Here is a 14,207-nt window from a genome sequence, read left to right as displayed (position 1 = left end):
GGCACAATGCAGGGGACAGCTGCGATTGGCTCACGCAGGCAGGTGGGCAGACGCTGATTTAGGGAGCGCTCGATTTCCTTTTTATTGGAGGAGCCAAAATCAGGATCAAGATCAGATTGATGTAAACAAACCTCAGTGACCTGGTGGAAGTTAAGAGGCGACTACAACCTGATAAGTTGGGGACACACTTTGATGGAAACATGAATCTAGAGCGCGGAATATTATTTTGTTCATCGCACAATTGCTCCAGAGTTTTAATGTACGGGAAGGAGAAAGTTTTTAACACATAATGAACCAAAAGTGTCACATGACCTCCATCAGAACGCTGCAGACGGAAGCGTGGGAGTCTTGCTCGACTTCATCCCATCATTCCCATTCTTTGACACGGATTTGAGCTCATCTAGTGAAGAATCATCCTTGGAGCAGCTCTTCCCCGACTCGGCGGCTATTTCCTCGTCCCGCTCCTCCTTCCACACCCGCTTGTACTCCTGCTTGAGCTCCTGATATGAGCGGGAGAAGGTGTGGAAGATGGAGGTGGCCGGGAACGCCATGATGAGGATGCCGCTCAGGATACTCGTCAGCGCCACTATCTGTCCGGGGATGCTGCGCGGCACCATGTCGCCGTAGCCCACGGTGGTCATGGAGATGATGGCCCACCAGTAGGAGGCTGGGATGCTGCTGAAGCTGTGGTGGGGGTGCGTGGCGGCAAATGGCGCCAGCTCGCTCTCGGCTAGATGAACCAGTGGTGAGAAGAGGGTCACGGCCACGCAGACGAACAGCAGCAGGAGGCCGAACTCTCTCATGCTGCGCTGCATGGTCACCCCGAGCGTCTGCAGGCCCAGAGAGTGGCGAGCCAGCCGCATCACGTAGAGGATCCGCAGGGCTCGCAGCAGGCGAAGGATCAGGCTCAGTTTGTCCAGGTAGCCTCTGCCGGCCCCCATGATGACATCCTCGTGCGACTCGTCTTTGATGTCGACCACCAGGGACACGTAGTACGGCAGGATGGCAACGGCGTCGATGATGTTGAGCGGGCCGCGAGCGAAGGCCAGCTTGCTCTGGGCGTTGATAAATCGGAGCACAAACTCCAAGGTGAACCAGGCCACGCAGATGGACTCCACCACGAACATGTTGTGACACTTCTGGGAGCACTCGCCCTGCAGACGGGGACAGAAACACGGAGCAAATATAAAGTGTCGCTCCATCGATTTCACACTTGATGCTCAGATAGCCTCAGAAAACAGTGACCTGCGAGGCCCGCTGCCTCTCGCCGTGCCAAAGGCAAACGGCCTCTCGGTTTTCCTTACCATCACTTTAATTCCACGTCTGCCTGCACAAAGGGAGAAATTGGAAAACATTTAAAAGCTGCAGAGCACTTACATTGATTTCTCTGGAGGTGAATGCTAAAGAAAAGTGTCTGTTGTAATAAGAAGTATGCGTCGCCTCAGGGAAAAAATCCATTTTTATTCCAGTGTGATTTTAACAGATGACAGAATGATGACAAAAAAATGAGAAAGAAAGACGCCCGAATGAAGAACTGTCCACAAATACCAGAGCGACAAAAAGAAAAGTGAAAATTACAACCTGGAAGAACACGGGCTTTTCTAACTGCACATAAGGTGAACGACTTCTGACGAGAAGACGCTGTCGGGCAGCTTCCATCAAGCATTAAAATTTATATTTTTAATCTAGAACTCTGTGTTCCCTGATAAAATACTACTCCTGGAAACAGGTGAATTATTTGTGAGGGAGGTAAGATTCAGGAAAGGATGGTGAACCTCACCTGAACTTTCTGCCTGCTACTTGGTGAAAGCTTAGTAAAAAGGATTTTCCTGCTTCCATTCTGCTTTCTCCTGTTTTACGCCATCAGATCTTCTTCTATCCTGTTCCAGCCATGATGTGCATAACAAACATGACCAGATAACGAGGACAGTGTATGCACAAGTAATCCATGTGAACCGGAATCACTTAGTTTACCACAGTTTTTTTCTACTTCTGGTTCTACATGATGTCATAGAGAGTATCCAATCAAAAGAAAGTGGTCTTAAAGGGTGGCCTGGAAGTGGGAGGAGCTAAATAAGGGCTATCTCTATCTGTAAATCATACAAAACTTCTCTAGTGGAGTCAAAGGATAAAATATGAGGCTGCTGTAAACTGTGTCAACATAGTGCTTTATGCTAATTTACTAATTTCATTGAGTGGTGTCTTTAGAATTTGGCCTGCGCTGATTAGTTGTAGAGATATAAGGTGAAATTTTGTTTTTGAAAAGCAAATTCGTCAGATCTTATTTTTTTCTCAAACCATGACTCCTGATAATTAACATTAAATGAAAACACTGCATTTTCTGTAAGCTAGCGTTAGCACGATTATCTTTGCAGCAGCACCATCCACCTTACAGGTCGGCCAGATTCAGAACTTTCAGCTTCTTTTAGCGCTCACATCCACACTTTGATTTTCTGTCGGCTCGATTAGTCCGACCGACTGCAAAAACGTTCGGGAGGAATCGATTTATTGTCTCCAGCTCACAAAAGCCAAATTCAGACTCTTTACACTGACAACAGCAGTCAGCTCTGCACGCTGTCTCCTTTGGTTAGTCTCCAGTGGGAGACTGCGGCACCCACGGTGTGGGACGGAGAGATTTCGCAGGTCTTTCCTCCCCACTGCTGTCAGACTCCATAATAAAGACTTTAACTGATCAAGCACACACATCCATACATATGCAATAATACTAAGTGCAATAATCCTTTCTGTCATCGTTGTATTTTTACTCAGTTGTATATAGTATTTGTATTTGTATTCTATTTTTATCTTATTGTATATTTATTTTATTTTATTCTACTGTATATAGTATTTTATTTTATTCTATTCTGTACAGTTGTGTACTGTATTTATTCTTATTGTATTCTAATTTTTGCCTCAACTTTTGCACTGTCCACTTCCTGCTGTGACAAAACAAATTTCCCACGTGTGGGACTAATAAAGGTTATCTTATCTTATCTTATCTTATCTTATCTTATCTTATCTTATCTTATCTTATCTTACCTCAGACCGCCGGCAGAAAACAACCAGCAAACAGTCACGCTGACAGAAGCTGCTTTTCAATCCACGCCTGAGCCCCATTAATGTGCTTTAATTTGTCTTTTTACTGTCATCGCTCTTTCCATCACACCGTTACACTGATTTATAACCGCACCTATTTGTAATTACAGAGGATTTATTCTCCATATCTGTATTCTTGGACTTTTCTGTGGATGCCTTTGTCTCATACTGAGTTGGGTTGGCAAACATAAGGCCCAGGGGCCAGAATCAGGACCACTGGATGAATTTGGAAAATGTAAAGGACAAAAATGTTCCACTTTAAGCTTTTCATAAGTTTTACAGCTTTTCCTACTGATAAAAAAAATCTCCATGGCCATTCAGAACACACCAAAACAAACAACTAATAGATAAACGATATATCAGGAAAGCTTTTTTAATTATCTGCCATCCAAATGTATATTTTTACAGTAGGGTCATAGTAAAATATATATATATATATATAAGTCTTAGAATCACTGGATTTTCTGCACAAACAATTATTTATAAAAATTTCAAATTAAATCAGCGTTTCTGTATCACTGAAACTGTGGGATAAACTGTTGCATCTGTTCTTTTTCTTATATTAAAATATCTCAGGGATCAAATGTGCAGTTAGACTGTACATGTACATGTAAATACTGTTATATTACTGTGATGTGATTAATGTGTTAGCTAAGAGCTGCTTTTACACATCCAGCCCACACATCGCACGTTCATCTGTAGTCACATCTCCACTCTCCTGTCTGCTGCTGGGTGCAGGTACCGTGCAGCGTGTTTATCACTGCGAGCTTTCTTGTTTTTTCTAGAAACTTCTGTCTGTAAATATCACAGTGAGAGAGAACAAAATCTGCAGCTCTGTCGGCATCAGTTTACCTGTCAGTTAATCACAATCAGCCCCACTTTGCATCACAGCTACGTGAGCTGACGTTAATAGGATGAAATATTTAGTGTTGTGGTGGAAATGTTTCTCAGTCAACACACAGTCTGCTCTGTGAAGTTTTCATTACTTTCATTAAATTTCCAGCTAAAAATCATCCTTCGCTAACGGCTCCGCCACTGAGGGGAACGACCCAGAGAGCCAACTACAGCAGAAATGATGTTTTCATCTCTGCAACACATAAAACTGTAAGTCAGGAAGTAAACAAGAGCTTTATAGCAACAACCGGCTCTAACCAGCATCACCAGGTCTCCTCTTCAGCACCATTTTCTGCATTAGATCATCTTTTTTACAAGAAGTCCTCCAACAAAGCAGTCATCATAAACTAACAATGTACCATGAAAATCATCATGTAGGACTGTTTACTGTCCACACGAGCGCACAAACCGTACCACCGCTGGAGTGCACGCTGTTCTTGGACCATCTGAAAGCTTCAGTTGTTAAGTTTAGATGCAAAGACTCTTTGGTGAGGAACAGAAAGCAGTTATGCGCCATGTGCAGCTCTGTAGAGGTAGCAACACGATCACACATCACAACATTTACACATTCACACAAACTTCTTCTTCTGTCACCTGCTCCCTGCAGTGATCACCAAAACACATCACCTGCCTCCATCTCACCCTATCCCAGCATCCTCTGTCACGCCAACCCCTTCTTTACATCCATGAATCCCTTTAAAAGGCCTCTACTGGTTAGCCAGTTTTCCTCTTTCCTATAACCTTTCCTGGTTCATTGGCACCTGTGTGGTTACAGTCCTGAATAATATTTACATGTTTTAATTTAGATATTTCAGAAAAATCCCCTTCCAGACTCCAGTTTAGCGGTGAGCGCAGCTACAGTGCTACGTGCTATATAGAGTGTGAGCTAGCATTGCTGTGCACTGCTGAACTCTGCAATTAGCCCGAATGTGTGAAGAGGAACAAACTGGGTGAGTCTGTGATGCTGCTGACCGTTAGAAAGAAGTCTTACACACTTCCATGTGTTTAACCTGTTAAGTTTCCTGTTCAAAAAGGAAATTCATTGTATTTCTCTGCAATTATAAATTCTGTGTAACCAATCTTGGTATCAAAATAAAGTGAATACTTGTGAGATTTCATCAGAGGTGTAAGTAGTACTGCAGATGTTACTATTTCAAAGTTACTGTGACTCAAACATAGAAAAGTTAGATTTTTTATTTCCCTTGCCTCATTTTTTAAAGTGTTTTATAGCACATAACACCTTTGAAAATATGCTCTGGGTCAAATTTAAGTCCAGAAAACCGCGTAACTGTTTGGCATCTTCGCTTTGTTTGGTGGTTTTAGAAATGGTTTACCTGAGATTTGAGCAGAGATTTAGAGGTTTCCGTGGATACCACACATATGACTTTAAACTATGACTATAACCTTGGCTAGGATGACATGGGGGTACATACAGACAACCTGACACTGACTGAACGGAAACACACAGACTAAATACAAACAAGGGGAGATCAAGGGAAGTGGCCACACACTGGGAAACAGCTGACACAAACAAATCATAATGACGCCACAAGGGAAGTGTAAACTAGGCACATAGAACAAGACAAAAAGACCTTCAAAATAAATAGGAAGCATGATGGGATTCAGATGTGACCTGAAGTTGACAACAGGAACCATGCAGACATAACATGACAGGTAAGACACGCCCAACAACAAGGGGAACTTGGGAAACTATGGGAACGGGGGAAGATGACACAAGGAGTCTAAATGAGCACAGAACTATAACTAGGCAACCGAGGAGCTAAAGAAGACTAAAAGAACCAAAACATAAACAATGAATATCAAAATACAATGAAACGCTGGGTTAAACGACCCAGGACCGTGACACAGTGGCCCCAGATGCAGACGTCAGGTTCAACATTCAGCCCGATCCCAGAAATTTCTTTTTTATTTAAACCCATATTTAAAACGTTTTATGCATTTCAAACTGATTCCACAGGCTGTTTTATAAATTCTGTAAGCTCTGTACCCACCTTCGTCTCCTCATCTCGGAGGTCTGGCATGGTGCTGATGCACAGACTGATGACGGTGACCATCACCATGACGATGGAGAGGCAGGCGAACATCTTCCCGGCCAGGCCGGAGTGAGGGTTCTCCACCATATCGCGCAGCACCACGATCAGTCTGCGATAGCCCTTTTCCGTCTGTGTGCTGCTCTTCTTCAGCATCATCCTCTTCTGCCTCCACTCTTCCTCCTTACGCTCCCGCTCCGCCACCTCCTCCACCCGGGCCATCATGCGACGGCGGCAGCAGCGCTCCATATGTCCGGGGTCCACGCCCCAGTAGTCGAGCTCGTCGTGCAGCGAAACGGCACATAACTCCCGGAGCAGACGCAGTTTGCCTGCCGCCAGGAAGTTGAGGATGACCCTAAAGGCTGTTGGGTTTCGGTCGAAGAAGAACTCCTGGCAGGTTTCGTCGTAGTCGTCGCAGAGTCGTGCGATCTCCTCGGGGGTGGTGCAGAAGCGCAGGCGACCCAGACGACTCTGAGGAAACTGCTCCAGGGTGCTCCAGGGGAAGGTGTAGCGGTTGCCGCCGACATTGATCAGAACCTGCAAGGTGCGGTCGACCACGTATGAGGCCTTCGGGTCGCGCAGCAGCTGGGCGCGCTGGAAGTAAACGCCTTTGAGGGTCTCGGTCTCCGGGATCTCGGTGAAGAAGCGGTCGAGGCTGCTGTCGTCGCTGCTGATGGAGTAGGTGCTGAAGTCGTGGTTGGCATTGCTGATGATGGGCATGCTGGCAGCTGGATGTGTGACGGGATGGATGAGATTTTATTATGTCCGACTGACCGCAGTTTTACGGAAGCTCCACTGAAACTGTAGGGAAGCAAAAAGACAGATTCAGTCTGTTGAAATCTTCCATTAATTCAAACTTGTTTGGCTCCAAGGGGCTCAATAGGGACCAACATGTAGTGAAGGAAGTGTCCCAGACCTCCTACTGATATCAAATCCAAGTCCTTTTACGTCACTTATCGAGACTTTTCATGTTCATGTTTTAAAGTTACTCCAAATCAATCATCCTTTTTTGCAGAGAAGACTAAAATATCTTCCTTAATGTTCCCCACTCGTACCCACAACATAAAACTATTAGGAAATGTTGTCTGACACATTCAATTAACTGCTACATCGGTGTTAAACATCCAAATTCAGAATGATTAAGAAGTTTTGGCTTGAAGCTTGACGTGACATCAGAGTCAGTATTGCAGTTTTCAAAGCGAGCTCTCGCTGTCATAACCTGTCAGATACCATCAAGAAACAAAGAGCAGTAAATGGGATGTGAGCAGGACGCCGGTTTCTGATGTGTTTAATCACAGACAACACTGAACAGACATATTGAGCCACAGCAGCAAAGCAGCCCGAAACGCGGAGAGAGAAGATGAGGCCTCTCGCATATTTGTGCGAAGCCTCATCTTCTGTAATGAGTCTGATCAAAACAAATCAGCGTGCCAGGAAAATGAGTTCGGATCGCTGCAGTCGCTGCCAGGAGAACAACAACCCTCAGTGAAGCACAGGACCATGAATATCACCCAATTTGATGAGTATCTTCTAAAATACTGAATGTCAGACTCAGTGGCAATCATTATTAGTCTGCTATGAATTTGGTGATGGATTCTGAAGTGAACTTATTGTGTTATTTTTTCTTATTTCCTTTCATATCTCCTGTGCATGTGTTGAACAGTCATAATAAAAACTGATTTTCAAATAATGAAATGTGTAGGTACAAATAAATACCCAGATTCAGACAATTCCTTCTATTCTAGGAGCTTCTTTGATGATGCTGGTGAGGGGATATCCCAAATATGGTCAAAAAAAACCCCACCCACCTGCTGTGTCCGAACGTTTATTCTCCACTCGGGAGTGAGGTTCGCAGGGTGACAAAGTTTTCTTTCTTTATTCAGTATTAAAGGTTTTTTCTGTTCTTTAGAAAGAATGCAGAGTTTGGATCAACAACAGCTGAAAACCTAAAGTCGACTCTCAAGTCAAATACAAAGCAGGATTTTCAGCTAGGCTAATGCTAAAAGACAAAGCTATCCAGTTTTTAAGTGATGACGTGATGAACCCTGCTTCCAGGTCCAAACTACTCTGTTTATTAAAGCTGTTGTGATTTTAACATGTTTTAATGCTTTGTATCTTGTTCTTTTTAATCTCAACAAGCCCCTAAAAACAGTCAGTGATGACTGTCGGCCTCTCTCAGTTTTTATTACCACTGTTAAATTTAAAGCTCAGTGTTTAAAACCTTACAATGTAACTCCAGCCCATGCAGCAGTATATGAATGACTAACCTCGTATTGTGGATGGATTATCTCAGTTGTTCTCCTGACTGAAGTTTGGTCCTTTTACAGCATCCTGCCATGCGATTGCATTTGTCCCTAACCATCAGGAACCCTCACGTTAACTTTTATTGAGTGGAATAAAGTTAGCGTTCATCCTCCAGCTTCACTGTGTTTATGCTATGCTAACAAGCTAGCTGTGTCGCTAGCGATCACGTAGCACATCATTATATAGCAGCTAGCCCAACTTCAGTAACCCTACAAACGTCACTGCTGTTTAGTTTTCTGTCTTCATTTATGTTGGAAGTGATAACAGAGCTGTACGTTTGACTTTTTCAGAAATCTCTCGGTCAGAACATGCTATATCATGCTTAGGTGGAAACTAGCGAGCTAACTTCTAACTCAGTTAAATTTTAAAAAATTCTGTTTTCGTGAATGACTGATTGTGGAGTAAAGCGCTTTGGGTCCTTAGGGACTAAGTAAAAGCGCTATACAAATACAGGCCATTTACCATTTACATTACCATGCTTACCTAGACGTAGCTAAGATAAGAATTGTGCTCACCCTGAAACCCTATAAGAACAGCTCATCCAGTTTCCATATGTTTTCTGCTCTTCCGTGTTATATGATCATTTAGACCAGAGGCTGAGCCAACCTGCTGATGAAACAAGACAACGAGGACAACGATAAAAAAATGAAGCTTTTTGTTGAATAAATCAGACACTGATCCTGATGTGCTGTATTAAACTATCTGGGCTTCAGGTGTCAAATCTGACAATATATACAGCTGTAATAATTCTTCCATGCCAGTCATTAAAGAACAAATCAATGAGTCTACATTAGTTCGTGTGTCTTTTTCAGTAAAATAGAAAATTGACTGAAAGGGGAAGAAGCTCTCAACACTCCCCGTTTTAGCCTCGACACCCTGCACAGTTTCTTCACACCAGTTCACGCCTCAATTTGTGTGACTCGACGGTGAGACACAGTGATGGCGTGAACGAACCCAGAGAGTAGAAAATGCCTGAGAATCACCAAAGAAGCTCTTTCAGCTCTACAGGTTCGAGCAGAAAGTAGTTTCACCTCGGCCTGATGTCGACAAGATGAATATAGAATCTGCTTGTATGAAAGCAACGTGGGTTTGACAGGTCGCTCAGTGGGAGCTATAAAAGACTGAGATCCTCACTTCTCGTGACAGCGAACCACACTTAAGTTGTAAGTCATGCTGTAAGTACATTTAAGTAATGCATGAATAATTTAAAGTTTACAGGAAAGCAGGAGTCATTTAAGTACTGCATCAATTTTGTGGTAATTGTGAAGCAAAACAAACAAAATTTCCCCTTTCATGTTGTAAGCATGCTGTGCTACAGATTTAGATATTTATTTTTTCATACAAGTTAATAAAGGAAAATATTTATAGTGTTTAAATAAAAGGACAGTTTAATAATACAATGTCCCAAAAATTACCCCATGTTTACAACACAAGATCAGAGAATATTCTTTGATTTTCTGCAGAATTCCCATTAAATTACTTAATAAATGAAACCACTTTAAATTACTTACACAGTACTAAAGTTTATTTACATCACATTTCTTTCATTTTCTGTTAAAAACCGACTTGTTACCTCCTTATTTTAGTGTATGTACCTTTAAATATTTGTAAGTAAATACAATGATGTTGTAATTTCAAATAAAATCCCATGCTGACTCCCCTTATGGACTCTTGTCTACATCGTTCCTGCAAAAGCAGCCACCTCTGAAGCTTTCTTGTTAGACACAAAGCAGTTACACAAAGGAAAACCGTGCGTGTGTGAATGGATGTGCAAGACGTGGTGTGTAAGGCACTCTGTGATCAGGTAGAGTAGAGCCAGTCCACTTCCTGGTTTGTGTTGCTGATGGCTCTGTCCTAGATTCTGTTTGAGTGCCATGCTGCTCTCTATGATCTATGATCCCAATTTCAGGCACACGTCAGGGATTATTAAAGTGAGCAGGATGCACGCAGCTCAATTTGGAGCCACAGCAGAGAATCTCAATACTTTATAATTAAGAAATATAAAATTGGGAAAAATCATTAAAACTTGTTTAAGTATAGAGTGACGGAGGGAGAAAGTCATTTTAATCCGTTCACTGTTAAATCTACAAAACAGTGCAGTGTGTGTGTGTGTGTGTGTGTGTGTGTGTGTGTGTGTGTGTGTGTGTGTGTGTGTGGGTGGGTGTTTCTAATGAACAGGAGGTTTATTTAAAAAACATAATTTGGTGAAAAACTGACATTTAATGGTAGTATGAGTGCAAACAGATCCTCTGTACACTCCTGCAAAAGCTGAACATGTTTCAAAGCCTTCAGCGTTCCAGCCCAGTCTTCATTTATGCTGTGCTAATGTAGCGCCTCTAATATCAACAAGAGGTTTCAGGAGTGAGGCCATGTTAAAAGCAAAACTACAAAAATTGTGTTGTCTCAAAAGATCATTTCCTCCTTCATAGCACCTGTACAGGGGAGAACATTTTTATAACTCACCTGTTTAAAGCTTATTAAGGCTTAAAGTTTGCATCATTGGGGGCGTGGCTTCTTGAATGACAGGTGGACGGTGACACAGGCGGCTGTAGCTGCTAGCTGTTTGCTAGCTTCACCTGAACTGGACCTCTGGACCACTTTTTTTTTGCTGTTGGAGCATTTTGACATCATGTGACCAATAATATGGCTGCTGTGAAGTCACTGCACTAACAGACCATCCAAGAAGGTTGAGCTCTGGTTTTTAGGTTTGATTTTAATTCTTACTCAGCAGTAATTACCAGACATCTGTGTCTGTGTGATGCCTGAACCAAACTAGCTAGCACTCCAAAGAAAAGAAAGAAACACATAAAGTAATTTTTAAAAAAAAGCTATATGTAAATAAGATAATCAAAAACATCATGGCTGCAGTCCAAGTTTTGTTTAAAATGTTGAAGCCAGATACCAGGGGATGATGTGACTGTAGAGTCCTCCATCTTTTAGCTACAGTCTAAAGCTTTCCTCAGCCTCTCCGACCTGAAACCAGCTGTCAGCTCATATTTTTTATTAAAATGCGAGCTGAGCCACTTTCTCGCTTAAGATCTGAGATTCAAACTCAATTTTTGAAATTAAAGTTCAGCCTGAACTTGACACAGAAATGAGGGACGGACCCTGAACTACACCCCGGCCAAAGTTCCGTACAGGCCAGGTGTGATTCACTCACCTTTCAGCGCGGAGACGAGCCGCCTCGGCTCTTTAACGTGTCCCGTTCATGTTCTCTAGAAGACGCTCCTCGGCCACTGAGACTGGCGCACAACCGTCCGCGTAACTGCGCCAATTACGAGGCACAGGCGCTGCTCCGGCTCCAGTTTCTGAATCCAGTCTGAAGTTTGGGCTCGGTGTGTGTCCGTGCACCGTCACCGGGCTACACGCACACGTTGCCTCTCCAGCAGCTCCGGAGTTGGAGGGAACGGAATGAAACGGATTTCTTTGTGCGCAGCTCGGCGCTCGGTGTCCGCTGACCCCCGCCCCCGCCGCTTCCGAGGAGACGATAAATGCGATTACCTAACGGCGGTGTCCTCCTGAAACCTGCCGCTGGATTTTCATCTGTGTTTGACAGCAGGACCGTCCTCCTCCCCCCTCCCCCCCATCCTCCTCTTCCTCTTCTCACACCCTCCCATCTCCAGCCCTTCTCGCCGATGCACTGTAAAACACAGACAGGCTGAATGTGCTGGAAGAAGTTTGGGGCGGTTTTGTCTGATGTGAGAGACACGAAGAGGTAAAAGAAAGAGACGCGTGTAAAAGTTTAACCATTTAATCTTCAGGATCTTTTTGAGTCACTAACAGCTCCACAGCTCTGAGGTCGGACCGGATAATTCACCCTGCAGGATTTAAACTTACAGCAAGTCTGTGTGACTCCATCACAGGTCAGAATGAGAGCGTGCAGCCCTCTGGCACAAATCACAAACACTGATGGAACAGAAGCAGCAAAAACTCTCAGCTGCAACAGTAAGTCTGATGTAACCAAGAGAAAAAAGAAAGCGCGCTGCATCCATTCTGATCAGAGCAGCGGGTCTACTGCACAGCCTCTTTATTAGCCAGAGCTGTGCTTCTCACATCTACATGCAAGTGGATTCAATTTCATGTACACACTCTGTAGACTCCAATTTGGTGCTGCTGCACTACAACGGGACCCTACTGTACATGCGTTCTGCAGGCCTTCTAGAAAATAATATAAAGCTTGATTAGACGCCTGATGACTGACACCACAGACGACTATGTTCTTATTTTCTATTCCTGGAGGGACATACGCAGAGTTAGTCCCTGTTTTTGTTCAGATACTCAAAACTAAATGTCACAAATTCCAGGTGGTAAAAAACAAATGATGAAAAGCTGCAGTTCCTCTAACGACCAGCAGAGGCAGCAGCGAGTCAGTCCCCATAGACTCCCATGTTAAAGCTTTCCAGCAGAAATGAACATGTTTACAGCCTGATACACAAACTGTTTGCTCTGTGTGGATTATTTCCTCCTTCATAACACCTGTTAGCATTATAAGGGGCGTGGCCTATTCGTGGCTGTAGCTGGTAGCTGTCTGCAAGGCTTCACCTCAGCTAACTGGAGTCGCTGAACTGGACCTCTGGACCATGTTTGTGCTGTCTGAACCTTTTTAATGACATCATCTGACCTAAAAGGGAATGCACAGAGATTACATGCACTCACACAGTTTATGTTACTCGTGTGTGTGTGTACATATATATTAATTTAATGGTTTGTGGAAAAAAACAAACCAACAATGCTGTGAAACATTAAGTTCTTCTTCTAAACCTGAAGACAACAAATGAAAATGAAAGTTGGAAGTCAATAAAAGACAAATTTAAAAGAAACCAGGGGCGCTTTAATCTACTGGATAAAAAGCCTGTCTGGTATATTTTTTTCAACCTCACCCACCTGCTTAGGTGAACTCTTTCGGTCCCTTCAACAGTAAATATATTAGAAAGAGAGAAAATATGTTCCCTCCAGATGTAATTTGCAGTAAAGCTGTGTAAAAATGTCATGTTTTAAAGTCAGGGTTGCTTTTTAGTTTGCTGAAAACAGCCGTGACAGAGCTCCTACACACAAACCTGTGGTGAAAAACCACAGGTTTGTGTGTGTGTGTGTGTGTGTGTGTGTGTGTGTGTGTGTGTGTGTGTGTGTGTGTGTGTGTGTGTGTGTGTGTGTGTGTGTGTACAATGCGACAGCTCTGTCACCTCCTACAAAAGGTTGCCGGAGCAATCTGTTCAACCAGATATTAAAGGAGGGTAACACATGCGCGCTACTGCCAGTCCCCTCATCTGCCTGGGTGTGCTTCCTGTATTTCCACTGTGTCCATCAATAAAGACCCAAAACAAAGGTTATGTTATGATAATAGGTTCAGTCTGGCCCTGCCTTAGAGAAAGACCCCCCCCCCCCCCCCCCCCCCCCCCCAGGGTGAAAGGGAGGGGTGAGGCAGAAATAGCTTTGAGCTATTTTTTGGCTTTTACTTTTAAACCGTATAACCAGCTGATCGGGAGCCTCATTCCTCAAACCTACCAATCGTTTATTACACGGCGGTCACATTATAGCAGCGTGCATGTCACCTTCAGAGCGCCTGTTGCTCTGGTTATTAGATCTGGACTGAAACCACCTGCTTCTTGTAAAGCAGCAATGCAAATCATCAATGACATAATAGTGTGTGTTTTCCTGTGTGTGTGACTGCGTTTGTGAGACACACACACACACACACACACACACACACACACACACACACACACACACACACACTAAGGCTCTGTGTTTTATCTTCTGTCCATTTTATTAATCCTCTCTGCGTTTGGACGCCAGCCTGCACAAACTTTAACAATCAGGCTTTCGCTACACTTAAACAAAAGCTTTTCAGTAAAATCCAGT

At 43.5% G+C, this 14,207-nt stretch overlaps 1 protein-coding gene across 2 annotated transcripts; it reads right to left on the bottom strand.

Annotated features, from left to right (window-relative positions):
* LOC147338469 (voltage-gated potassium channel regulatory subunit KCNG4-like) lies at positions 1-11,861 on the bottom strand. 2 transcript variants are annotated; one of them, XM_086298084.1, is made up of 3 exons: positions 11,506-11,861; positions 6,003-6,842; positions 1-1,154 (listed from the first exon to the last, which is right to left on the bottom strand). In XM_086298084.1, the coding sequence occupies exons 2-3, from the start codon at positions 6,759-6,761 to the stop codon at positions 318-320; spliced, it is 1,596 nt and encodes a 531-aa protein (XP_086154210.1). In that variant the 5' UTR covers positions 6,762-6,842; positions 11,506-11,861; the 3' UTR covers positions 1-317. The 2 variants fall into 2 exon arrangements, with proteins under 2 accessions (XP_086154210.1, XP_086154219.1); XM_086298093.1 differs by lacking the exon at positions 11,506-11,861 and adding an exon at positions 8,309-8,519.
* Positions 11,862-14,207: the final 2,346 nt, after the last annotated feature.

Source organism: Aulonocara sp. 'chitande type north' Nkhata Bay, linkage group LG1, assembly GCF_057382095.1.
Source record: "Aulonocara sp. 'chitande type north' Nkhata Bay isolate Kocher_YH1m ecotype deep benthic linkage group LG1, A_spYH_male_GT1.1, whole genome shotgun sequence".
NCBI classification, from domain to species: Eukaryota; Metazoa; Chordata; class Actinopteri; order Cichliformes; family Cichlidae; genus Aulonocara; species Aulonocara sp. 'chitande type north' Nkhata Bay.
Note: the sequence above shows the minus strand (reverse complement) of the source record. Positions and strands in the feature narration are given on the sequence as shown.